The sequence below is a fragment of the Dipodomys merriami genome, unplaced genomic scaffold, assembly GCF_024711535.1.
Source record: "Dipodomys merriami isolate MVZ:Mamm:240054 unplaced genomic scaffold, mDipMer1.0.p SCAF_2, whole genome shotgun sequence".
Taxonomy (NCBI): domain Eukaryota; kingdom Metazoa; phylum Chordata; class Mammalia; order Rodentia; family Heteromyidae; genus Dipodomys; species Dipodomys merriami.
In genome coordinates this window covers 114,603,067-114,630,806 of record NW_027203381.1, presented here as the reverse complement: position 1 = coordinate 114,630,806, position 27,740 = coordinate 114,603,067, and the positions used below count along the sequence as shown (strand labels likewise).

At 42.1% G+C, this 27,740-nt stretch overlaps 2 protein-coding genes across 6 annotated transcripts in view; one reads left to right on the top strand and one right to left on the bottom strand.

The window, feature by feature from the left end:
• The window catches only part of Son (SON DNA and RNA binding protein), a 33,583-nt gene extending 12,828 nt beyond the window's left edge, over positions 1-20,755 (bottom strand). For 2 of the 5 annotated variants that reach the window (XM_070030604.1, XM_070030606.1), the window contains exons 1-6: positions 20,594-20,744; positions 16,850-17,016; positions 7,493-13,411; positions 6,180-6,340; positions 3,898-4,044; positions 3,009-3,197 (exon numbers count right to left, since the gene is read on the bottom strand). In XM_070030604.1, coding sequence (XP_069886705.1) covers positions 3,009-3,197; positions 3,898-4,044; positions 6,180-6,340; positions 7,493-13,411; positions 16,850-17,016; positions 20,594-20,670 — 6,660 coding nt within the window. In that variant the 5' untranslated portion in view covers positions 20,671-20,744. Of the gene's footprint in view, positions 1-2,164; positions 2,909-3,008; positions 3,198-3,897; positions 4,045-4,455; positions 5,951-6,179; positions 6,341-7,492; positions 13,412-16,849; positions 17,017-20,593 lie in introns of those variants that run through there. The other 3 variants (XM_070030607.1, XM_070030605.1, XM_070030608.1) reach the window with 3 other exon arrangements.
• A 909-nt stretch (positions 20,756-21,664) lies between these two features.
• Gart (phosphoribosylglycinamide formyltransferase, phosphoribosylglycinamide synthetase, phosphoribosylaminoimidazole synthetase) overlaps positions 21,665-27,740 on the top strand; it is a 29,837-nt gene continuing 23,761 nt past the window's right edge. The window contains exons 1-4 of the mRNA XM_070030603.1: positions 21,665-21,727; positions 23,996-24,176; positions 25,418-25,513; positions 26,065-26,239. Coding sequence (XP_069886704.1) covers positions 24,032-24,176; positions 25,418-25,513; positions 26,065-26,239 — 416 coding nt within the window. The 5' untranslated portion in view covers positions 21,665-21,727; positions 23,996-24,031. The remainder of the gene's footprint in view (positions 21,728-23,995; positions 24,177-25,417; positions 25,514-26,064; positions 26,240-27,740) is intronic.

Here is a 27,740-nt window from a genome sequence, read left to right as displayed (position 1 = left end):
ATTAAAATGTTCACCTTATTCCTCCAATAAGTTAGTTTTCCTAAACTTTACAAATTCAAAGCTTCAGAATTCTAGTTTCTTTGAGATGCAGACATGATTTAAGAATATAGAACTCGACACTGTAAAAATGATCTTAACATAGAATTGGGTCTCTAAAATACTGATAGTAAATCCAGAAAAACTTGAGATGTGTAGGAAGTATAGCTATTACTCCAGTTTATACCCTATATTTACTTGTATTCAAGAACTACATTTCAATCTTCTAATAAACCTTTACTAACTTACTATAATTAATACCCATGAGGACTATTTTTTAAGTATCACTTTTCCAATAGTATTTTTTGAAGTTTCACTGTTTATAAATCTGATTCACACATATATGTAAAAGTTCTGCAATCATCTCTTACTGAGGATGCTGCTAGATGTGTGGGAATACGATACTATGATAGACTGTCTAATGAGTGGTTCTTCACAGGTATGGACTTACGTTGATTCATCCATGATCCAGGACTATACACTCATGTCAAAGAGCATTCTTATGAATGACAATTGGGGTCAGCAAAGATAATTTCATCCTTCTAAAGATAGTATGTGTGAACTTTAGCTAAACATTTGATGGCCAAGATTAAAGAAGCACAAGCTCTATTTATATTAATTAAAAAGACAAAAACTAATCCTCAGATAAAAATTTGGCCACTGAAAAGAGCATTTCCCTTTATCTTACAAAGCCTTTACTTCTATCAAAAGGGTCAATGCCTCCCTGAAGTATCAACAAAAGTATTCCACAAACATTAGCACAAGAAACATTACTTTTATAAGCACAGTGCACTTAGCTAAATAACCAGAACTGAATATTTTACATTGCAAACATTTCCTCTATATGGTTAACGTTACTGTTACATAAGTGTAGAGTTGAGAACAGAACAAAATTCTACCCTACCCCTTTCTCTCCTAAAATTTTGGAACTTACTTGTTTAAAACTAGGTTAATCTATGAGTGTAATCTTCTATGTAAGAAGCTTAGAGTTGTGTATTAAATAGTTTTATCTATCTTGTCAGAAGAGACATCTGCTTCATTTAGGCATCTGAACAGAACTTTCCTTCTGTCCTAATAAAATACTAACTTTTGTTCTCAATGTTCATCCCCCACTAATGATTTCTTTAGAATTCCCTCAACCTTTGCAATCTGATAACCGCTTTGATGAGAACCAAGATTAAGCCATCATCCTGTCAGTGCATGAAAAATACATGAGTACTCATCAAATTTCTTGATCAAAAAGAATAAAGATTAATAAGGACTTTCACTGTCTTTAACTGAAGGAAGACAAAACAGTTATAGTTACTTCTCAGTAAAGTCTCTTGGAATTTTGCAATATTTATAGATGGTTTACTTCATGGGAGTCTTGCCATGCTCTTTTTTAACTTATACATGCTTAATCCACAATAAACTTTTTTAGAAAGCATACATATTAGGATTTCTAAGCCTATACAGCTCTCATCATAGTCTATTATTCAGCTAATACAAGATTAAATCAGCTGCAAATGTCTGTTAACCTTTCCCTCTTGAGATATCCAAGTAGCCTGATTTGGGGATTAGGAACTGAACACTGAATTGTTTTCACTAAAATATTGTCCAAGTCAGCTAAACTCTTCATAGTTAACTTGCTTAACTCCATGTGAATATAGACTACCACTAACTCTTAACTCGAAGTTGGCTGTTTGATCCCTCTTCAAAAATGCCCCAAGAGGAAAAAAAAAAGTGAAAATGTCTATGAATATAGCTTGGGGGAAAAACACTGCTAGGGAAGTTTCTCATTTGGGTTGTTACTTTCTGGTTTCATACACAGGATTTTCTCTGTAGGAAGTGTTTACTGGCAGAATGATGATATGCCAATGTCAAGAACCTCAGGAAAGAGTATAGGTCTTAGACCCACAGATCCTGTAACTGCACAAGTCTAAAAAGGGTATCAGCAATCTAGTCAGTACTTGCACAAATGTCAAGGCTTTGGAAACCAAGCACAAGTGGTGATGACAACTAGTCTATGATATTGAAAACTCCCACCTCCACCCCTAGAAAGTCTCCACCCTCCCACATCCCCCAAGCGTGATTTTGCACAACAAGTTAAATAAAAGTAAACTGTTTATTAAAAGATACAGCAAAGGTACAGATACATAGATACATACAAAGATACAGATATATATATATTTACATATATATACAGTCTTGCTGTTTTCTTGTGCACTATATTTAGCAGCACATTTAATCAGGCGGCATTTTAATGGGGCTGTTTTAACACTTGGCATTGTTACTACGTCACTTTTGACAAGATACAACTATAGCCTTGTGGATATTTCAACGAGTAAATTCCACTTCTCCAACTTCCAATAGTGGCAAAGGGGTGAAGAAGGGAAGGGAGTACCAAGGCTGAACATTAGGTTAAACACAAGAATGCAAAAGGACCAAGGTGTAGCACTGGGAAGGGGAAAATGAATAAAATTAAAGGCTATCTGAACCTAAAATAGTAAGAAACCATCCTTAAATGGCAATGTACCCAAGATATTCACATCAGACTACAATGACCTTTTCCAATCCACTTCTTGTGTTGAACCTGACGATCTGCCCTCTGCTCAATGCCTCCAACCCAATAAAGCTGCTACCACCAAAATCTAGAGCTATAGAGCCTTGAAGCAAAACGGGAAGCTAAATAGTTGTACCTTGGGCTACCTTCCCACAAATGCAAGGAGGGCCCAATGTTGGGTAGGGTTGTGATAACACTGTTCTCTGCAATTCGATGCTTTTCACTTTGTGGCTTGGTTCCACAAAGTGAACTGCATCGAGTTACTGTCAAATGAGAAGCTGCGGGTTGTTTCATCTGTCGTTTAACCCGGCCCTGCCGTTTAACCCGGCCCTAAGAAGAGTGAAACAGAATCCAAATCAGATATAAAATAACAATAAAATGGCAGATTTAGGTATAAAAAGGAAAAACACAAAATATTCATCTCACTTACCTCAGAAGGTAAATTGCTGCTGAAAACATTGTCATCATCTTTGTTTTCTTCACCATTTTTCTCCACAGGAACCCATTCTCCATAAACACTATCTGCTTCTTTTTTCCGATGTTGAGATCCAGACGACACAGGAAATTCTTTTGTTAATGTTACCTGGCTTTTTGGTGGAGTTGGCTTTGCTGCAGCAATCTTAAAAAAAAAAATTCCTTAGTTAAAACTTTTATAAAATATATATTCTTGCCAGGCACTGGTGGCTCACGCATATAATCCTAGCTAATCAAGAGGCTGAGATCTGAGAATCACTGTTAAAAGCCAGAGTGGGTAGAAAAGTCCCCATGAGACTCCAATAAACTACTCAAAAAAAAAAAAAAAAAAAAGAAAGAAAGAAAAAAAGTGAGAAGTGGCATGCTAGCTCAAGTGGAAGAGCACTATCCTTGAGCACAAAGAGGGACAGTGACCAGGCCCTGAGCTGAATTCAAACTCCAGGAAGGGTGAAAAAGAAAAAAAGAAAAATGTTCTTCCAAAAGTGGTTTATAAAGAATTTCAGCCTTACTTGAAGGCAATGTTTAGATTGCAAATGGTTTGTTACTTTTCATAGTACTTAAATCAAAAACTAATCTAAGCCAGGCACCTGTAATCCTAGCTATTCAGGAGGCTGAGCTCCGAGGACTGCCGCTCTAAATCAATCCAGGCAATAAGGTCCATGGGACTCATCTCCAATCCATAAAAGCCACAAGTGGAGCTGTGGGTTGAAGATCAGGGACAGCACACAGGCCCTGAGTTCAAGCCCCAGTACACACACCCTAATACATTAAACCCATGTTTATGTTGCACTTAAATAGTTACATGTATTATGTCATTTTATCAATCCCTAAGTACTAATACTTACATTCAGATTGAAAAAAATAGGCTTGGGTTCACTGAGTTTAAAGGGGTGATGATAAAAAGGAGGTTCTTCTTCTTCTTCATCCGAAACATGGGGTTTATTCACTATTACATCATCATCTTCTTTACTCTGTGCAATCTGTTTGCATTTCTTTAAAAAAAAAAAGATAAATCTTATGGTTTACATAGAACATGCTTAATTTTAAAAAAATCATCACATAAAATCAACTTACACAAGGAAACAAGACTACTAATAGGTTAAAGTAATAAAAAGAAGTAATTCAAGCCAGGCGTTGGTGGCTCATGCCTGTAATCCTAGCTACTTAGAAGGGTAAGATCTGAGGATTGCGGTTCAAAGCCAACTTGGGCAGGAAAGTCCATGAGACTCTTATCTCTAACCACCAGAAAAAGTGGAAGTGGTGCTATGGCTCAAAGTGGTAGAGTGCTAAGCCTTGAGCTTTGAAAAGACTCATGGACAGCCCCAAGGCTCTGAGTTCCAGCTCCATGACCAGCAAAAAAAAAAAGTAATTCAGCTTATTAACTGTTATTTAAACACACTGGCTAGTCAGTCAACAACATTTATTGAGCACCTACTATGTGCAGAGCACTGTACTGGGCACTGTCTTGGAATACAAAAAAAAAAAAAAAAAAAAAAGTAGAAGACATGGTCCCTGCTCCCAAGGAGCTTACAATCTAATACAAGAGACAAATTACATATACATGAAATAATCCAAGAACGTTTTTTACAGAGCAACACAATAACAAGTGCAAACTGATATAATACAAATTGAGTACATAAGTGCTAAAAGAACAGAGGCTTAAAGAGAGAATAGTCAAGGTTTGGAAAGAAAAAAAAAATAAAAAAATGTTCCTTGAAAAATTCTAAGCCAGATTTTCATAATAAAGAAAAAGGGTTGCTAGGGAAAGGAAAAGAAAGCCGTCCTGGTCAGGTGGTGGTAGAGAAGCAAGAAGAAGCCTATTAGAAGGGACTGCTTAAGATGAGGCTGGAAACAAAACACGAAGTGTTCATAGGATTTTAGATAAGGAGTTTAGATTTGGTAAGTGAGCAATGGACGTTTTTGCTAGGTCGTTTTTTTTTTTAAGCTACAATTCATAGCATAATGAATCTAAGTGAAGAAACAAACTAACATACTTTTATGTCCACCAAATATACGGTAAAATAAAAGATTTGAAACTTTTGTGAACAAGAGTAGACCGTAACATGTCTTCCCAGAAATGTTTTGTCAAAGAATACAACTTAAGAATGAAAAATAAGGCATGATGGAGAGGATGCGATTGATGCCGTCTGACACATAAAGCAAAGTCAATTCCTCCTTAAGAAGCAAAGGAATAGACTTTATTACCTGGCTTCATAAAAAGGTCAGAGTAAATTTGAGTAGATTTGTCTCTATACAGCAGAATTTGTCACATCTAATATCAATTGAAATATTACAATAGGAATTAAAAAGCTCACTTAGCCAAAAACACAGTATTTCAAGCATGTAACCAATGGGAACAGAATATATTGACAGTGGGCAGGCTAGCATAAGGCTAGCTAGTAACGAGTTTCAGTATATGAAACAGTATGGTATTTCTGGATCCTAGCAGCAATATTTCAGCATCCCCCCCCACCCCGCAAAAAAAAAAAAAGCCTCCCCCCAAAAGCCTCGATTGAAAAGACCAAATTCTTAGAAACAAAAATAAGTATATTTAAAATATATGTTACTGCCAAAACCCGAACCGCAGAGGAAGAACTGATAATGGCCGGCCATTATCGCCAATGGCTGGTACCAAACAGCCAAAACCCGAAATGTTGATGCGAAAGAAGTTCCTTTCAGGCAATGGCCAGCTATTCTCATTAATTTCCAAGCTCCGGTGGCAAAAGATCATTTCTGAAGATTGTCTGTGTCTTTGCGTATATGCAGTACACTCGTGGCGATCAGTGAACACGTCGTGAATGGAAACGAAACTGTAGGCGAGCTTCTGCGTGTTGCTCACTCAACACCTCCTCCATTCAAACGAACCGTCCCACTCCTCAGTCAGTTTGGCTTCTAAAACTGGAAAGCAAAAGTAATGGGAAGTAACTTTTAGCTAGCGGAGCTTAGCCATCCCGGATAATGGCCTGCTAAACAGAGCTTCTGCCGCTGCCACATCTGTATTTCGGGTTTTGGCCACTCGGTGCCAGCCATTATCAGTTCAGCCCACAATTCAGGTTTTGGCACACTCCAGAGTCAACAACCCTGGAATAATCCATTTAAGAATGAAAACGAATTCTGTCTAGCTTACCTCAGTTAATTCTTCTATGGTAGCTCCTCCTGACTTTTTTGCAACTTTCTCTTCTATTGTAGGCGGAGGTGCAGGCTTTAGGTTTGGCGGTAAAGGAACACCAGCCTTCGCACACATGGCAGCTGCATTAGCTTTGGCTATTTCAAGTAATTGAGCCTTATCTGTAAGAGGAAAGTGTAAGAAGCAGTCTTCTTAAAGGCTATACATTTTGTTATCAACTTTCAAATAGTAATAAAATCAAAGACCTCAATTTCCTGCTCTACCTTATGGCTGTAATCACCCCTTGAATCTCAAAAGTTTCTTAAGGTGATGGGCCCTTTCAAAGAATCTAATTCACATGGAATTTCCTCCTCAAAGACTACCAAAAATTTACTTTAAATTTACTATGAAACCGTAATGATCACTCAGCCACAAACACTAAGACACAAACCCAACTTTACTTCCACAAATTATGACCTTAAATTTAGTTTCCTCCTAACATCTGCCTCATTGCTCCTTGAGCCCAAATTAAGAGTGTCACCCCTCCTAAGAAGACCCAAGTCGAATTAACATTCCTCTGAACTGTGCTAATAGGCCTGAACACTAATAGCGTGGCCATCATCACTTTCCTTTTGGCAGTTTTACTATTTCGTAAAGACAGACATATGTATTTTACCATATCCTTCACTAACACCTCATCATTTGGAGAATTACATACTATTCCTCTACTTGGAATGAGAATGTCAAAAACTTGGTAAACTGAATGCACACCTAGCTGTATTACTTTTGCTTTGTAAGTAAGCTACTGAGGTGATAAATTATTATCCAGCAGGTAACCATGCATCCATCAAGTTTTAACTACCTATACACACTACTTAATCAAGAAAAAGGAATAGTATTTTTAAAATATGGCAGAACTCAGCTGGCATCACCCATCCTAGGTGAACTCCCAGATACAAAATATCCATTAACTTCCATTGCCAACTATACTTATCAGAAATACTGTCACACATCAAATTGTGGGGCTTTTTTTACAAAGATATATGTTGAAGCACATATAATAATGAGCACATACTAGCCTTGTCAATATAACAGGATTTTCCCATCTGTTTCTGCTCTCCATTTTTAGTGAAGGCAAGAAGGCTCAAACATTGAAGTACATGTTGTTTTTAATATTCTCCAAAGCAGGTCTTTTATAACTCCAATTATATGCACTTATCCCAATCTTCTAATCATATCTACATACTCCATTTGACTCAGATGGAAAAAAAAAAAACTCCTATTTAACCCATTCTCTATTACAATGCTATTAAATTATAAAAACAATGACTCACCCAAATCTGTTAGACGTTTGGGCGACCTGCCTCTTTCAGAAGACCTGGATCTTTTCCGCCGAATAGGAGATCTGCTAAACCTTCTCCTCAAGGGTGTTCTTGATCGCCTCAATCTGACTGGTGATATACTGAAGCTTCGTCTTCTTACCACAGACCTTGATCTTCTCCTTCTGCTGGGGGTGCGGCTCCTTCGGCTGGGGGTGCGGCTCCTTCGGCTGGGGGTGCGACTCCTTCGGCTGGGGGTGCGGCTCCTTCGGCTGGGGGTGCGGCTCCTTCGGCTGGGGGTACGGCTCCTTCGGCTAGGGGATATGCTGAAACTTCTTCTTCTACCAACAGATCTAGATCTTCTTCGTCGACTTGGAGTGTGACTTCTACTCCGGCGACTCGGGGTTCGACTTCGAGCTCTGGCTGTTTTGCGGTTATCTCGGGAACTTGATCTTTTCCTTTTCCTTTCCCTAGATTTGGATCTGTGCTTTGGAGATCTTTTGCGCTTCTCTTTTGATACAGAACGCCTTCCTCTAGACTTTGATCTTGACCTACTGCTCCTCCTTCTGCGTCTTGAACGCGAACGTGACCGTGTTTGAGAGCGGTGAGACTTGGACTTAGATGATCGCTTCCTTGCTCTGGACCGAGACTCACTGGTACGCTTGCGGGACTTGTGCTCAGAAGACTTGGACCGCTTACTCCGAGATCTCAATGAAGAATCTCTTTTCTTTTCTTTCTCACCTTTGTCACGGTTCTTATTTTTCTTGCTTTTTTCATGTGTGTCCTTAACTTTCACAAAAATTTCATAGTCATCTTTTTCCTCTGAAGATGACTCTGAAGCTCTTTCAGGCACACTTACTACAACTGGACTGGCAGCTATTTTGTCTCGTTCAACTTCACTTGCAAGCAAAGGTCCTTCAATACCAGCTCTAAGGTTTGCAAGACGTTCCATGTCCTTAGGAAGTAAGGGTCTCACTAGGTCTGCTTCATTAATTTCATCAATACTTGCAGGAAATCCCGAATCAAACAGTGTTTCCTTAGTAGGAAGAGTTACTTCTTTATCTTCTCCACTACTTTCTTTGGGGCTGAGAACAACTGATGCCTGGTCACTCTCTTTGACTGGAAATTGCTCTTCCATATCCTTACACACAAGATTATTAGATGGTAAATCAAGATGAATGTCTTTAGCAGGCAAAGGTCCCTCTATGTCAGCTTCACTACCACCACTGGGGCTGGTGGAAATGACCATATCATGTTCAGTATCTTGAGTCGTTAAAGATACTTCAACGTCATACTTATTAACTGAATCAGGAGCAGATAGCGTGGCAAACTCAATACCTTTGCTAGTTTCCAGAGCCAGAGGATCAGCAGAAGACAGAGTTCCTCCTCCATCAGCTTCACTAACACCAGGACAGGTATCCAATACCATGCATTGTTTAGTCTCATCGATGGTCGAAATTTTCTCTTCACCACTTTCACCAATGGAATCAGTGCTAGTAGCAGACACTGTACTATGTTCCATATCTTTAGCAATTAGATGGTTACTAAGGTCTGTATTTATAACATGGCCACTTTCATAAGTGTCACTCAGGTGTCCTTCGACATGTGGCACTTCACCTGAATGCAATGGAATCTGCTGCATACCAACCTCTGGAATAAAATTTTGATCACCAGATAGTAAAGTCATCGCTTTCATAACATGTGATGGCATAACACTAGGCTCCACTATCATCGGTGCAGAATCTAACGCCATCTCCATTGACGTTACTTGAGTCTGCTCTAAGTCAGGGACAGCAGGCTCTGAAACAGTCACAGTAGATTCCTGGGCAGAAACACCTGGTTCTGAAACATTCGCAGCAGGCTGAAGGACTGATATTGCTGGTTCCAAGACAGGCACAGAAGGCTCCAGGGCAGGAACAATTGACATAGGGACGGCAATGTGCTCTGACTCAGCCACAGCTGGAAGCTCCAGGGCAGCCATAGCAGGAGGTTCTGGGGCAGCCGCAGCAGGAGGTTCAGGAACCACCAGGGAAGGAGGTTCAGGAATGGCCACAGCAGGAGGTTCTGGAAAGGCCACAGCAGGCGGCTCTGGGATAGCCATAGCAGGAGGCTCGGGAGCTGCCACCACAGGAGGCTCTGGGCTAGCCACAGCAAGAGGTTCTGATACAGCCAGGGCTGGCAGCTCCAGAGCACCCTCTGTTTGCTCTGGAACAGTTACTGGAGGCTCTAGCAGAGCCACGGATGCTTCTGAGGCAACATGTCCTGAAGCTCTCACAGAGTCAAATGTTTCTGCTCTATCTGACATCAGAGGTGGCTCTGATGTTAGCATGGTTGATTCAGCTGACACAGGAGTTTCAGAAAGCATACAAGTCACTGGTCTCTCCGGAACCATTTCATGGTCTGCTACTACAGCAGACTCAACAGGTGTTGACATACCTGCAGACTCTGGCTCTTGTGTTTCCGGTACTGTCACAATGGCCTCCGATGTTAACACTGACGGCTCTGATCCAGACACTGAATAATTAGCAGGTACTGCCGAAGTCTCTGAAATCTCACTTTGACTCACTGGATGTTCAGGTTGTGGTACAGTTTCTTCAGGAGGTAATGCTGGCACCTCCGTGGGCCAAGTATTTTCACCTGTTAACACTGTCTGCTCAGTAGGCAATGCTGGACCCTCTGGGGGTTCTTCAGGAGGCAGTGGTGGTGTCATTGGTGGTTCCTCAGGTGGCAAAGGTGGCATTGTTGGAGGCTCTTCAGGAGGCAAAGGTGGCACCATATATGCCTCTGTATATGTGTCAGTGTAAGAATCAGTGTAAGAATCAGCTGCCATGGACATCATTGAACGATCGGTATAGGATGACATCATAGACCGGTCAGCTGCAGAGTACGATGACATCATAGACCGGTCAGCAGCAGAATACGATGACATCATAGACCGGTCAGCACCCATGGACATCATAGATCGATCAGCCATAGGGGACATCATGGAGCGTTCATAAGCTGACATCATGGAGCGTTCATAAGCTGACATCATAGAGCGTTCAGCCATAGGAGACATCATAGAGCGCTCATAAGCTGACATCATAGAGCGCTCATAGGCTGACATCATAGAGCGCTCAGCCATAGGAGACATCATAGATCGCTCATAAGACATCATAGAGCGTTCATAAGATGACATCATGGAACGTTCTGCAGCATAGGACATCATCATGGACCGTCTAGATGCCAACATCAGGGGTCTAGGTGCTAACCTATAGGGCCTAGGTGTTATCCTATAGGACCTGGGTGCTATTCTATAGGGCCTAGGCGACATCCTATAGGGATCAGGAGTTAGTCTGTAGGGATCATGGCCTAATCTATAGGGATCCTGTCCTAACCTGTAGGCATCATGACCTAATCTATAGGGGTCATGACCCAACCTATAGGGATCCTGAGCCAACCTGTAAGGATCCTGAGCTAACCTATAGGGATCTGGAGATTTTGAATCCATCATAGCAGAATCTTGAGTACTAGATGCTAACATCTGGGCATCCATGGTACCAGATGCCAACATCTGAGCATCCATGGTGCCAGAAGCTAACATTTGAGAATCCATAGTTCCAGATGCTAACATCTGGGAATCCATAGAGCTAGTGGCTAACATCTGGGAGTCCATGGTGCTGGTGGCTAACATCTGCGAGTCCATGGTGCTGGTGGCTAACATCTGGGAATCCATGGAGCTGGTGGCTAACATCTGGGAGTCCATGGAGCTGGTAGCTAACATCTGGGAGTCCATGGAGCTGGTGGCTAGCATCTGGGAGTCCATGGAGCTGGTGGCTAACATCTGGGAGTCCATGGAGCTGGTGGCTAACATCTGGGAGTCCATGGAGCTAGAGGCTAACATCTGGGAGTCCATGGAACTAGAGGCTAACATCTGGGAGTCCATGGAGCTAGAGGCTAACATTTGGGAGTCCATGGTGTTGGATGCTAGCATCTGGGAGTCCATGGTGTTGGAGGCTAGCATTTGGGAATCCATGGTGTTGGAGGCTAACATATGGGTCTCCATGGTGTTAGAAGCTAACATATGGGATTCTTGGGCCATCAAGGGATCCACGCCTACTGTTACAGAAGTCTCCCCCACTAATGTAGTAGGCAGCTCCTGTGCTACCGTATTATAGGATTCCAGCGCTGTCGTCGAGGGCACCTCCAGGGACTGCGACACGGTCATCGTTGACAGCTCCGATGTTGTCACCACAGACTGAACAGAGATCTCCAGCGCCACAGTTGCCACAGGCTGCCCCGGCAACTCTGGCGCCCCAGGCTGCCCAGGCAACTCCAGCACCCCTGTTGCCAGAGGCTGCCCCAAAAGCTCCAGTGCTCCAGCTGCCCCAGACTGCCCCGAGAACTCCAGTGCCCCAGCTGCCATGAGCTGCCCGGACAACTCGAGTGCCCCAGTTGCCACAGACTGCCCGGACAACTCGAGTGCCCTCGTTGCCGAAGGCAGCCCAGACAACTCCGGCACCCCAGTCACCGAAGGCTGCCCAGACAACTCCAGCGCTGTGGTTGCCACTGGCTGTCCAGGCAACTCCAGCACCATCGTTGCCTCAGGCTGCCCCAGCAACCCTGCAGCCGTTGTCACCTCAGGATGCCCAGGATGTTCCACCGCTGTCATCCCCACAGGCTGCTGGAACTCTGTCGTCGTCACAGGCTGATCGGTCAACTCCATTGCTACTGTGACCGCAGGCTGCCCTGGCAACTCTACCGCTGCTGACACTACAGGTAGGCCTGGCACCTCCTGTGCCATCACAGGTGGCTCTGGCACCTCCTGTGGTGGCTCCATCCCCAAAGGTGATGCTGGGGGCCCTGGCAATTCCTGCGACAACGGTGGCACTGCTGTCACAGAGGGCCCCAGCACCTCAGGCACTGCTGTCGCAGGGGGCCCGGGCACCTCGGGCACTGGGGTAGAAAGGGGCCCTGACAACTCTGGCACCGGGGGAGCAGAGGGCCCAGGTAACTCCAGCATGGGAGTCACAGAGGGCCCTTGCATCTCCGGCATGGAGGTCGAAGGTGGCCCCTGCAACTCTAGCACTGAGGCCACCGACGACTCCGGCGGCTCCAACGATGTGGTCTTCAGCAGCTCCTGCGATTCCTGCAGTCTTGTCACAGATGAATCTGCGATCTCCATTGGTACTTCTACAGGCTGCTCTGGCAATCTTAGCACTTCAGCTGCAGGTGACTCTGGAAAATCCATTGTCATTGATGTGCTTGGTTCAGGATAAACCTCAGTAGCTATCTCTGAGGCTACAAGGGTTTCTTTTGCTACAGGAGGCTCTACCAGCATGGTCTGTGATGGCTCTGGAGATCTGCTCTCCAAAGATTTCAGTGCAGATTTCATCTGATATTCCATTGACATTGTTACTACTGGCTCAGATGACTTCAGCACTACTGTTGTAGCAGGCACTGGTGCTGTTGCAAAGGAATCCAGAATCTTTGTCACAGATGGTTCCTGTGTTACTGACACAGACTGCTCTGAGCTTACTGATGCAGATCCAACTGACAGTTCTGCAGGTTTTGTAACTGGCTTCAGAGTTTCTAAGATGGGTGGCTCTGATAACTCCATTGGTACTACTGGAGGTTCTAGCATAACTGCAGGGGAATCAATGGTCTCAGGCGGGCCAAATGCTCTTACAGGATGTTCCAGTGCCATTGCTGAAGGTTCAGAATCAAATTTAAAATAGGAATCAGATTCTAAATCTACGTTCCCATCATGATGAGATTTCGGCTTTGACTCGGAGTCTTCTGGCTGTCTTTTATATTTTTTCTCCTTTTCTTTCTTCTTTTTCTTCTTTTTATTTTTGTGCTTTTTATGCTTCTTTGATTTTTTGGTGGGAATCTCATCAGTAGGATCTGTTTGTACAGATACACATCTACTTTTTCTGGAGGTCTCTTTCAAGTCTGAAAGTAATAGAAATAATTTTGTCAAAAACAAAGTAAACCTACAACTCCCAAAAGTAGTTTCAGATAATTGTTATAAACCAGCACCTCCATTCTATATTAAAACATTGTAAGATAATTCCTTGTGTTAAATGAAAAGTTACAAAACTTTCAGCAAGTCAATTACTCTCAGACTGTCACTTCTCTAACAAATGAAAGCTAACAATATAAATTCTTAGCTTATCAAAAAAATGCAATCAGAATTATAAGATTATATATAGGGGTGGGAATACTTACTAGGAAGATTGGTTGCCTAGGAAGTACAAAGCTGTGGCTTCAATCCCCAGCATTGAAGAAACAAAGTTATACTAAATAATATTAAAATAATTGTTTCCCCCAGCTCTCAAATTACAGCAGTTTCATAATCTGTAATAGTTCCTATTAAAAGACCCACATTAAAAGTTTTCTTTTTGCCAGTCCTGGGCTTGAACTCAGGGCCTAGGCATTGTCCCTGTGCTTCTTTTGCTTAGCTAACACTCTACCACTTAGCCACAGCACCACTTCCAGCTTTTTCTGTTTATGTGGTACTGAGGAATCGAAACCCGGGCTTCATGCATGTGAGGCAAGCCCTCTGCCACTGAGCCACATTCCCAGCCCCTAAATAATTTTAATTACTTTATTAATCTGTACATTTAAGAAACATCATGACAAAGGCTTTCGAAGAGTGCGCCTGCTTTTGAAGCCTGAATTAAATCTTTCACTTAGTAGATAAATGGCTTTGACAAAATTACTAACATAATTTGTGTTCTAGTTCGGAGACAAAGCGAGTTAAAAACTTGCTAGTGGCTCACATCTGTAATCTTAGCTACTCAAGAGGCTGAAATCTGAGGATCATGGTTTGAAGTCAGCCTGTGTAGGAAAGACCATGAGATTCTTAGCTACGATAAACTACTCAGAAAAAAGCCAAAAGTGGCACTCTGGCTCAAGTGGTAGGGCAAAAGAAGCTCAGGGAACAGTGTCCAGGCCCTGAGTTCAAGCCCCAGGACTGGAACAAAGAAATAACAAAAACCACACTAAGCGAGACTGAAGATGTAGCACAGCAGCAGAGTATTTTTGTAGCATAAGGCAGGCCCTGGTTCTGATTCCTGCAGCAAAACTAATTTCTTAAAAAAAAAAAATACAAAGTACTTATAACAATGCCTCTTGAAGAGTAAGCTATCAGCAAAGGTTGCTGATTACTTTTAAGTAGTATGTTAACATCTGCACAAATATAAAACATCAACACAGAACTCAAATTTTATCTTACTGCATCTACGTTATTATTCTAATTAAAAGCCAATCTATTTCCCTAAAAATGTTCTTTTAAAAACTAGTAAGAAATGGGCAGCAGCCGGGCGCTGGTGGCTCACGCCTGTAATCCTAGCTACTCAGGAGGCTGAGATCTGAGGATCGCAGTTCAAAGCCAGCCCGGGCAGGAGAGACCATGAGACTCCTATCTCCAATAAACCACCAGAAAACCGGAAGTGGCGCTGTAGCTCAAGTGGTAGAGCGCTCGCCTTGAGCTGAAGAGCTGAGGGACAGCGCCCAGGCCCAGAGTTCAAACCCCACGGCCGACAAAAAAAAAAAAAAAAAAGGGCAGCAATTGTTGTAGCACTCAATGTGTAAAGCAAAAACATTTCAATTTGCATATCCTACCAAAGGAAGTTTATATTCAATTTTATAACCAGATACAATTTACTCTAAATGCCAAAATAGACAACTTTGAGATCTTAGCAAAAGCTACTCAGACAATCCTGCTACTACCATTATAGGAAAAAAAAATGACAAGTCATATGCAAAACTAAAACTACTCATTTTCTCCTGTTTCACACTGAATATTAGCTAAGTAGTCTCAAAGAAGAAAAGGTTAGAGCCATAAATCTAAACAAGGTATGTGACTTTTAAACTACCTCCTAGCAATAGAACAAAACATATCCCACACCTAATATCTAATGACTTATTTTTGTGATTAATCATAAACCCTTCATTTCTAAATACCAATTACTTAATCAAGCCTAAAAAACTTAATATATGACTCCTCTTCACTGCACTTTCTTTTTTAAAGCACTTTCTTTTTTAAATTGCCAGTCATAGAGCTTGAACTTGGGGTCTAGATGCTGTCCCTGAGCTAGTTTTGTTCAAGGCTAGTATACTACCACTTGAGTGCCACTTCAGACTTTTTCTCAGTAGTTTAATGGAAATGAGTCTCACAGACTTTCCTGCCTGAGCTGGCTGCAAACAGCCACCCTTAGATCACAGCCTCTTGAGTAGCTAGGGTTACAGGCATGAGCCACTGGCACCCATCATTGCATTTTTAGTGGATGTGCAAACAAGACTTCTAAGTTGAGACTTTAAAATAAGATCTCCAAAGGTATGCTTTAAAATTGCTAAAATTTGGGGCTGGGAATGTGGCTCAGTGGCAGCACGCTTGCCTCGCATGCATGAAGCCCGGGGTTCAATTCCTCAGTACCACATAAACAGAAAAAGCTGGAAGTGGTACTGTGGCTCAAGTGGTAGAGTGCTAGCCTTGAGCAAAAGCAGCTCAGGGACAATGCCTAGGCTCAGTTCAAGTCTTAGGACTGGCAAAAAAGAAAAAAAAGAAGAAAAAAAAAGGAAAAATTGTTAAAATTTGGTTCAGGACACTATGTATGTTCATTCCAAAACTGACATTTACAGAATTGTTCTCAATAAAAACTCAAATGTAAAATTCCCGCTGAGACCCTATAAAACTTAATCAGGTAGACAAAATTATATCCTATCAAGTAAAATGCATTAATGTTCATCTTAAAGTGAAGTTTTGTTTTCAAAGGAGTATTGTAGCAAGAAAGTCAATAGAAACTAGAAATAACTAGAGTAACTAAAAGAAATAACTATCAACAGGGCAGCTAATGGCTCACGTCTAAAATCCTAACTACTCAGAAGGCTGAGATCTAAGGGTCAAGATTCCCAGCCAGTCTGAGACCAAATCAAGCACCAAAAAAACCTGAAGTGGAGTTGTGGTTCAAGTGGTACAGCATGAGCCTTGAGCATTTAAAAGATCATGGACAAGCTGGGCGCTGGTGGCTCACACCTGTAATCCTAGCTATTCAGGAGGCTGAGATCTGAGTATCATGGTTCAAAGCCAGCCAGTGTATGAAAGTCCATGACACTCTTATCTCCAATAAACCACCAGAAAACTGAGTGGCATTGTGGCTTAAATCAGTAGATCGCTTGCCTTGAGCTGAAGAGCACAGGGACAGCACTCAAGCCCAGAGTTCAAGCCCCATGTGGGGGGGGGGGGGCGGAAGAAGAGAAAAAGAAAAACTCATAGACAGCTTTTTAAGGCCTAGGACCAAAACAAGGACAGACAGACAGAAGGAAGGACACTATGAGCTTTGAAATTTAAAAAAAAAAAATTGAGATGCTTTATCTCCAGCTTACCTGGTTTATATCGTAGTTCTGTATCTAAGACCCCAGAAAGTACTTCCTCTATCTTCTGCACTATTTCTTCATTTGGTAGGCTCCTGGCAGAGGCAGCTGCATCACCTGCCTGGTTTCCTTCAATAGGTGTATTTGTTTCACCATTCAGCTGGCCTTCACTCCTTCCACTTGACAAAAAGTTTTCAAAATTAGTAATTTACTACATCGTGTAGTAAGAATCAATAAGTATTAACAATCTAATGTTATATAACATTGCCCATACATTTCACCCTTTTCCTGTAGTAGATGTTTACCAATAATATTCTTTAACACTATAGAGTTACAATATTTTTTACATGGCTTTCAACACTTGCTAAGTTTTAAAGAGTTTTAATACCAGATTTTTAAACTAATTCTTACATGAAACTATTTTCTAAATAAAATCTCAGCAATATAACTTGAGGCTTTGAGTTACCTACCTGTATCTCCCAAGGGAGAAAAAAATTGAGAGCTAAACCACATTACCTTATGGCATAAATTATGGCCATAATAAAGCCACACCTGTGTAGAGATCAAAATCACCTTCAACAATACCAAGTAATGCAAAATTTAAACATACTGAGTAAAAGGGATAAGCTGAGCCCAGTGTTGGTTGCTCATGTCTGTAATCCTAGCTACCCACAAGGCTGAGATATGAGGATCACAGTGTAGTCAGCCTGGACAGAAAGAATCCGCCACAAAGCTGGAAGTGGACATGTAGCTCAGATGGTATAGAGCTAGACTTATGCAAAAATACCAGGGGCAGTGCCCAGGCCTTGGATTCAAGCTCCAGGACTGGCACACACACACAAAAAGATAAAATTGTACCTTCTGTTCAAGTTTCCACTGTTAATAAAAGACCATAAAATTAAAAAAGAAAAAGAAAAAGAGTCACATAATATACATCTAATGATTAAAAATTCTTGGTATTCACATTCTTTTCTGGTATTCAAAAAAAATTACATAAACACGTGGCAATTCATTTATACTATATGTAAGTGGCTTAACATTTCAATTCACAGGATCAAAATTTTAACATAGATAAAAATGTCACTCATATAGTTATTTTCATGTGTATATTTGCAAACTTTTGAAAAACTACGACACTTTCAATTTTCATCTAGCTTACATTTAGCTAATAATATATAAAACTACCTGATAAAAGCCAGAAGTCAAAATGCAAAAAAGAAAAAAAAACCACACTGTAATTAACTGTTAACAAATAGGAATGATGTAATATGAGTACTGTACTTAGTACCACATTAGTCTACATTTTTAACTCAATCCTAACAAAACTCTAAGATCAACCTTGTTATTATGATTCTATAAATGAGGAAAATAAGGAACAAAGACCAGAAACATCTTAAGGTTACACAACTCCTAAGAAGTGGAGCTTACATTAAAAACCAAAGCCAATAGTCTTAAAACACAGGTACACAGATCTCTTCCTCTATCCAAATGTCAGCATACTACCCATATGGATGAATTTTTGTAAAAGCTAATGAACATGAGAGGATATAGTTTATTGGGATGGCAAATAATTTTAAAAAAACTGTCTTCAGATAATGCATTGTTAACATGTATAGAAAATAATTCTCTTGTAATAAACTGCCTTGTCTAATACTCCTTGCAAAATGTCTTGATGCAAGCCTTTTTTTTCTAAGTGCTTAGATTTAACTAATTATGGATCTTAAAAATCATGAAACCAGCCAAGTGCTGTGGCTCACTCGTGTAATCCTAATCTCATCAGGAAAATGAGATCTGAGGATCTTGATACAAATCCAATCTGTCAGTCCAGGAGACACTTATCTCCAATAAACTACGCCAAAAAAGCAGGAAGTAGAGCTGTGGCTCCTAGTGGTAGCATGCTAGCCTTGAGCAAAAGAAAGCTCAGGGACAGAATTGAGGCCTTGAGTTCAAGCTCCAGGACAGGCACCAAAAAATAAATAAATAAAAATTTGAAGTCATGAAACTAAATTTTTTAAAAGTCACTCCATAAGGAAATAATATCTGCTTAGAGATACCCAGGATATGGCTGCAATTACTAAAAAGCAATGAAAATTTCAAATCACATAGATATATCAATATACTGGGACAAAGGAATTTTATGTAGACATGAGAATGTTTAAAATGAGATTAACAACTTTGCTCAATGTTAGAATTAGAAATAAATTTTTTACAAGGGCTGGGATGCAGCTCAGTGGCATGGCTCGTGCCTAGCAAATGAAACATCCCGTGTTGATCTCAGGTACCAAAATAATAATAGTAATAATAAAAATGAGAGGACATCAGTAATGGGAAAATGTTTTCTCTCCTTTATGATTTCCAAGCTTTGAACAACAAACAAAAACCTCATTTAAAATAAGGGTTTACTATTATACTAAGGGTGATATACAAAGAGGTTACAGTTACATAAAAATATGCATTATACTCATTATATGCATTAAAAATATGCATTATACTCAAGCAAATATAATCATTCCATGCAAGTTATTTTAACTTTTCAGGAAACACTTCCTCAACTCTGGGTGCTTTTCATAGTAAAAATACTAGTAGCATCACAAAAGGTTAAAGAAGCAACTTATTGAGTAGACATATTTCCTACATAAAATAACTCCACCTTTAAAGATATTTTTAAAATCCAGCAATAATACTTCCCCAATACTTCTATGGTTATTTTGCCTTATAATTTACAACTGGGTTTTCAGCTCATTTTCAAATTCACATCATTGCTCTTGCTCGCAACTTACACGATTAGCAAAAACATCTGAACTAGAAACAAATATTTATGTCAAGATTATTTTTCCTACCTTGGGTTTAAAAGAGTAATTCACATAAAGTAAGACTACTAAAAGACTATCAATTTAACACCACGACCCACACCATATCACTATTTTTCATTCCGAGTAAGCCAACTCTTTTTTTTTTAAGCAATCTTTTCTCTTCCCAGAGTAACCCGTGTAAAGTCCACTCCGCAATGGCAATGAAATAAAATGAAAATAAAATAACGTAGGGATCAAATACGTCAACGGAGGCGGGGACAGTAAGGCGAAAAAAGACAGCTACACACAAAGTCTATTTTTCACTGAACACAACTAAGTATTGGCTAATTTCGAAGCCCCCTTCCATCCTCGGGTCGAATATTTCATCCAGGGGCAGGGATCAATTTGAGGGAGTTCTCATTTAAAGCGGTATAGAACGCTGCCCGGTGAAACGCACGGGGAACGAGGGTCCCAATAGCCTAATTAGTGGGTCCGACCCCCCGAACGGTCTGGGGCTTGCAATAATGAAGAGAATATAAGAATACCCAGGAAACGGCCGTTAGAGACCCTTTCCTGTCACCGACACCGGCCGGCGAAATCGGCGGAGGCGGAGAGGGGGAGGGGAAAGGCGGCGGCGGAGGAGGAGCTGCGGAAGGAACTAGGCCCGTCCCCGGTGGACGCTCAGGCCTCCGACTAGGGAAGGGTCGGGGAGACCTGACGGGGAGAAGGGGGGAAGCCTTAGCCGGGAGAACCACGGGGGGAAACGAAGCTCATCCGAGGGGAAGGGAAGGAGCGGATGGAAGAGTGGGAGGGAGAGCCCGTAAAATGGATCCCAGGCCCAGGCGGGGCCGTAGCGGGGCCTGAGCCCAGGAACGACGGCGTCTCCGAAGAAAGAACTACCACGAAAGGCTAAAATGGGGCTCTCATAACCCGCTGGGAGCAGAAGAATCCGGGGGGTACATACCTGGAAAGCTCTTGTTGAATTTCCCGGAATTTACTGACCACGAAAGACCTAAAAACCTGCTCGATGTCGGCCGCCATGGCGTCCGCTCCGTTCTCTCAACTCCTCCTCGCTAGTCCTCCAGGCTCCCAGCATGCCTCGGGAGAAGGCGCAGCGGCCAATTCCTTTTAAAGCCTTTCTGATTGGTTCTTCGGGGAACGTTCAGCTCCGCCCGCCCCGCCCACGGGCCAATCAGTGAGCTCGTTCGTGGTCTCCTCGGCTGTTTCTGAGCGGCTATGGTAGAGGTGCTGACGTTTGCTCCGCGCTCGAACGAGTCCGCCATGTTAGTGTCTGACGCAGGCGCCATTACAGGAAAATCATCTCTTGAAGCGACTTTGTCAGCTTCACTTGTCGGTCTTTAACTGTGTGGGGAGGCTTTCTGTGTCGACTAAGCCTCTGAAATTAAAGACCATATGGAAAAGGGTCAAGAAGGACTTAGGGGTACTCGATAGGACCTCCAGGCGTTTTGTTGGGACGCCAAGTTTAGTTTCATCCGGGAGATGCAGACGGGAAAACCTAATCAGGCCCCGCCCTACTGTGATTTGAATACGAGGAGCACGCTTTAATCCAATCTCGCTCTCGGTGCCTCTGCACGGCGGCCTCATTTTTTAGGGGGCAGATGTGGGTTCTAGGTGGTGATGTACGTTGGAAACCTGGCGCCTTCGGCGCTCGCCCGGAGCCAAGCGGGTCCCAACACTTTTTCCTCCGGGCTGCTCAGCTCGGACCCCCCCTGGCTCGCGGCACACGATTACCTAAACAGGGCTTTGACCTCGTGGATCTCCCACTCCTCAGAGTGCAGGAGGCCCCGGGGGAGAGGAGACGTTACGTGGCACCCCGTGTGGCAGGATTAGATTATAAGGGTGCTAGTGATTCGGAGACGGCCGCCGGGGCAGGCTCAGGCCGCACCCAGGGGCGGGAGGGAGCCCCGCTGATAACCTCGCCCAGGGCGGGAGGGACGGGGGCGGGCACAAGCGCCGGCCAGCCAATGAGGAGGGGAGGCCGCCAGAGGCGGGGCGGGCGGCGGGGCGCGTGCTGCTTTCCTCCATCCCCGGGGCCACTTCCGGCCAGCGAGTGCGAGCGGCGTGGCCGCGGGACACGGTACGTAAGACCCTCTCGGATCTTCATGGTCCACGTTTGTGCTTTGGCGCCGGGCTCTCCTGTGAGGAATTGAGGATGTAGAAACTGGTTCTGATATAGACAATAGCTTCGTAAATAGTGGAGATGGGAGTTGGCCATGTGCTTCTCACTGACCGAGGTTTATTTAATCTGTGTGCTTAAACCTCGCTCCCCGCTCTTAATGATGCTTCCGAGGTGCAAGCGATTTGTGGGGTGTGTCTGTGTGTCTGTGTGTCTGTGTGTGTGTGGCTTTAGGCTTTTTTTAAAGCAACAACTCTAACAAATTTATATATATATGTATATATATATAATCCTTTACTCTTTATGCACGTGTCGCTTTGTTTTTAACTTACCAAATTCAAATGGCTTTACTTGGCTCTTTTGCCCAATCAAATGGTTAAAGTCCAAGAAACTTACTTTAGGTTCTCAGGACACCCCCCCCCCAGCAGGTAAGGGGCCTGAGTTCAGGCCCCCTAAACATTCTTAAGTAGTGCTACTAACTCTGTAATAACCCAATTTTCGTACGCTGCCTTTCTTACTCAGCTTCGTAGATTTTTTTTTTGCACCTAAAAGTAATGTGTTTCAGACAATTAAGTACATAATGCATATAAAATGTTTTCCACTAAACTGAAATAGCTTTTTCTCCTGAGACTATAGTAGATTTCTTTTTCTTTCCTCAGCTTTGAATGACCATCATGGCAATTGTTAGAGTATCTGATGCAAAATGGCTTCAATGGGTATCAGTACTCTGCCTTCTCTTAGTTAATTGGTGTTATCTCACAGGGCTTCCATCTCTTACCCTTAAAGTGGATAATGACAGATCTACCTTATTTTTTAGGAAATCAGGCAAGGTAATTCATTAAAAGCACTTCAAATTGGTACCAGGTACAAAGTAAATACTGAAAACTCCTTTAGTTTATTTGAATTATTAGTTTGTTTTTTATATAAATTTGAATAAAAGAATATAACAAGTTAGAGCCGGGTGCCGGTGGCTCACGCCTGTAATCCTAGCTACTCAGGAGGCTGCGGTTCAAAGCCAGCTGGGCAAGAAAGTCTGTGAGACTCTTATCTCCAATAAACCACTAGAAAACCTGAAGTGGTTCTGTCGCTCAAGCGGTAAAGCGCTCGCCTTGAGCAGATAGTGCCCAAGCCCAGAGTTCAAGCCCCACCACCGACCAAAAAAAAAGAATATAACAAATTAGTATTTTCTAACGTTGAGTGCATTAATTGTATCAATCACATTCATTCTGTGTGTGTGTGTGTGTGTGTGTGTGTGTGTGTGTGTGTGTGTGTGTGTGTGTGTGTGTGTGTGTGTGTGTGTGTGTGTGTGTGTGTGTGTTAGTGATACTAGGGCTTGAATTTGGCTTTGTGCTCTCCCTAAGCTTTCTCACTCATAGCTGACACTTGATCACTTGTGCTGTGCCTATAGTTCCTGCTTTGGTTATTTAACAGATATCTTACTTTTTTTGGCCAGTCTTATCACTGTGATCTTCCTGTGATTTGTATATAGCTGGGATTAGAGACTTGTACCATTATGTCTGTTAGCCTGAGCTGGGCTTGAACCTCAATCCTCCCAATCTTGGCCTCCCAAGTAGCTGAGGTTATGAGTATGAAACCACTATGGTTCAGTCCTATAACTGTCATTGCAGTTCATCTTTAGATAGCCACATTATACAAAAGTAAAAATATTCCAAAATAGCAAAAACCCACGCTGGAAGTGGGCCTCAAATAGTAGACTGCAAGCCGAGCAACTGGGAGGTCCTGAGTCCAAAGGCTCAGACAGGTTTAAAACAGAAAAAAGAGAGTATGTTCTGTAACAGATTTGTTCTGTATCTGTGTATAGTCTCTTTTTACAAAATTCCCAGGATTCAATTAGGTGGACTTCACACACTAATGATCTTATCTAAACCTAATAATAATCTCCTCTCCAAGGACTCACATCTGAATATCAATACCACGGTTAGATTAAATTTACACTTTTTTCTCCTCTGTCTTGGTGTGTGTGCAGGTGCGCATGCGTGTCTGTCTGTCTTGAATTCTGAACCTTAGCATTGACCCTGAGATTTTTCATTCAAACTCTACTTCTGGCTTTCTGATGGTTAATTGAAGATATGAGTCTCAGACTTTCCTTTCCAGACTGGCTTCAAACCTCCATCCTCACAACTCAGCCTCCTGAGTAATATCCCGTAGTAGTTGTAGTTTCTAAATTATGCACATTGTGACGTGTCAACTGTGACTTTCTTTCCACAGATTTGTTTTTTTTGAATTCCAACTCTGCAGGAAGCAATGACAGCCCGAGTACTTGTAATTGGAAGTGGCGGAAGGGAGCATACATTGGCCTGGAAACTTGCACAGTCTCATCATGTCAAACAAGTGTTGGTTGCCCCAGGAAATGCAGGCACTGCCTGCTCTGGAAAGATTTCAAATACTGGTAATTATGTTTCAAAAAGTGGAACTAATAGTTAATTATGAACTATAGATCCTATTTGCCCTTATTCAAGGTTGAATTTTAATAAAAGAGAAAGAATAGAAAGGATGAACTCAAAGACCAACAGGCTTTATTCAGAAGAAAAACCTGGGAAGGACAGCCAAGTCCTTCAGCCTGCCTGAAGGGGAAATAGCAAAATAGCATGCCCCTCTTATAACTAGAGTCTCTTGAAATATTCATCAGAATGAATGAAGTTGGTGAGGTAGAGACATGGTAGAAAAGCAATCTTATTTTGACTGAGGCGTTTCAAGGTTTCAACAGCCTCTGTGTCCACCAGAGGTGTCAACGTCAACTGTGTCCTTGATCTCAGGCTCTCTTCCAAGACTACTGTGTACATTTGTTCAGGGGAAAGGGGAGGGGAAATTCAGCTGGCTCAGCAGCCACGAGAGTTCTAAGATGTGGCTGCAGGGGGACAGCTGAGTGCTTTTAGTTTAAGTCATTTTCCATCATGAATGAATACCTTAACTTTACATATTTATGTGGTAATGTGAATACTTGCAATATGTTGTAAATTTAAGGTAGCCCAATGTTCATAAGGTTGAATTTCCTGGTGTATGTGTGTGTGTCTGTGCCATTCCCAGGGCTCAACTCAGGGCTTAGGCACTGTCCCTGAGCTTTTGTGCTCAAGACTTGGCACTTTTACCACAGTTCCAGGATTGGCTTTTTGGTAGTTTATTGAAAATAAGAGTCTTACAGACTTTCTGTCTGACTTGCTGTAGTCGTCAGATCTCAACATCCTAGGATTATAGACTTGCCATCAGTGCCCAGACTTGCAGGATCTCCATCCTGCTACTTACATACTTCTATATAGCTAGGACCAAGGGCACGTTCCACTTGTTTGTAAAGATGTACTGTTTCATTTTGCCTGGGTCAGTCTCAAACCAGAATCTTCTACATCTCCACCTCCCATGCAGAGCTAGACTTACAGGCACAAGCTTGCACATTTGACAGGTATTGTCATTTGTTTACTATACAACACACACTGGTACTCTGGACCATTCATGATTTATAGCCCTTAGAGAAGTTCACTCGTATTCCCATCATCTAATTGGCTGCATGATAGCAGACGTGCGATGTTCTGTAGCTTAATGCTTTCTGTGGTGAAATGAACTGTACTTAACTTTTGTTTACTTAGTTAACTGAAACATTTTCTAAATATGGTGGATTATGTTCTCTATTCACAGCTATCCCCGTCAGTGATCACACTGCCCTTGCTCAGTTCTGCAAAGATGAGAAAATTGAGTTTGTAGTTGTTGGACCAGAGGCACCTCTGGCTGCTGGTAAGTGTACTTCTATTTATTTGTTTATTTTTTAGCTGGTCCTGGAGATTGAACTCAGGGTCTCGACACTGTTGCTAAGCATTTTTTTTTTTTTTTTTTAGCTCAAAGCAAGCTCTATACCCCTTGAGCCACAGATCCACTTCTGACTTTATTGTGGTTAATTGGAGATAGGAGTCTTGTGGACTTTGCTGGCTGTACTGGACTTCAAATTGTGATCCTCAGATCTCAGCTACCTGAGTAGCTAAGGTTATAGGCATGAACCACTGGTGCCTGGCTGTTGACTTTTTTGTTGTTCTAATTTATAAGAGGTATTGCTTTGTTGCCCAGTCTGGACTCCAGCAAATGGGCATAAACATATTCCTCCTACCTCAGCCTCCTGACCAGCTGGGATTTCGGAAATGACCCCCATTGCCCAGCTTCTCTGCTAGATTTGAGTTGCCTCTTGCTAGCATTTGGTTTTAAAATGTAGACAACGTTAAAAAACAAGTTCTGCCACCAGTCCTCTCCCCAGAGAGACACTGGGTCCCATAAGTGACTGTTTGCATCTGTAGGAATTGTTGGAGACCTGACCTCTGCAGGAGTACGATGCTTCGGCCCCACAGCAGAAGCAGCTCAGTTGGAGTCCAGCAAAAGATTTGCCAAAGAGTTCATGGACCGACATGGGATCCCAACTGCACGATGGAGAGCTTTCACCAAACTTGAAGAGGCCTGCAGCTTCATTATGAAGTATGTCATGGGCTAACTGTAAAGGGCAGTTGTTTTTTGATGAAATTTACTTAAAGTTACTTTTATGTTGAAAACATTATGTTTGGTCTGTAGGCTATATGGTTTGCCGTGAAATCATTACAGGAAAATGATATTCTTAGTAAATATTCAGCAAGTTATCTTTTGTTAACACCAAAATAAGATAAAACTATATATAATATTGTAGCATTTCAGAAAGATGAAATCTGAATGTTTATTAGTAAGTAGTTTCTAAGGGCAATAATAAACTTGATTCCATAAGTCACATGTGCTTCATAACATCTGACGCAGTGGCACTTAGTGATTCTTGTCACAAATAATTAACTAGAAGAAAGAGCGATTTGGTCATCTGCCCCCAGTACTTTCTAAATCTTAAAATTAAACATCTTCTGTTCCCTTTCCACTTACGTATGTCCACAGAAATGGAAAATATTGAGTAATTAATGAGGTTGACAGAGACAGCGTTTGCCTATTTTTTTGTTGCCAGTCCCTGCTACCTGGTGTCTTTGCCATCAGTTAGGTCAGGTTATTCTTTATTCATTGTTCATCCTACAGACTTTTTTAGGCACTGGATATTATTTCCTGGTAGCTAGATGGCTTAGGTAAGTAACAAGTATGTTATATACTTTAGGTTAACCTCCTTCCAGATCCCCACTTCCACTCTATACCTTTACAGTGTACTTCAGAAATGGTCTATAGGTCTATTTTGGTTGAACTCCACCACATCTTGTACTTAAATGACAAGCTGACTTTGTATTGTAAAGATCATTCTATATCTACTCTATGAACCTACTTATTCTAAAAGTTTTGGGAAAAAACAAAATTGTGTATACTGTGTGTTAGAAACTAGGGGAAGCCAGGCACTGGTGACTCATATCTGTAATCATAGCTACTCAGGAAGCCAGGATCTGAGGATTGCAGTTCAAAGCCAGTAAAGCCCATGAGATTCTTTATTTTTTCCTTTTTTATTTTTGGTCAGTCGTGGGGCCTGAACTTTGGGCCTGGGCGCTGTCCCTCAGCTCTTCAGCTCAAAGCTAGTGCTCTACCACTTGAGCCACAGCGCCACTTCCAGCTTTTTTTGCTTATGTGGTGCTAAGGAATCGAACCCAGGGCCTTCATGCATGCAAGGCAAGCACTACTACCACTGAGCCACCTTCCCAGTCCAGAGAGATTCTTGTTTCTAATTAACAAGCAAAAAAGCTAGGAATGTGCTCAAATAGTAGAGCACTAGGCTTAGTGAAAAATGTAAGGCACTGCACTGAGGCCCTAAATTCAAGGCCTAGTTCCAGCTCCAAAAAGAAAGAAAGAAAGAAAAAGGAACATATAAACAAACAAAAAATCTGGGCCGGTGGATCACATCTACAATCCTAGCTACTCAGGAGCCTGAGAGCTGAGGATAAAAATTCAAAGTCACCTTAGGCAGGAAAGTCTGTGAGACTCTTATCTCTAGTTAACCACCAGAAGTGGGGAGGCCGGGGAGGGG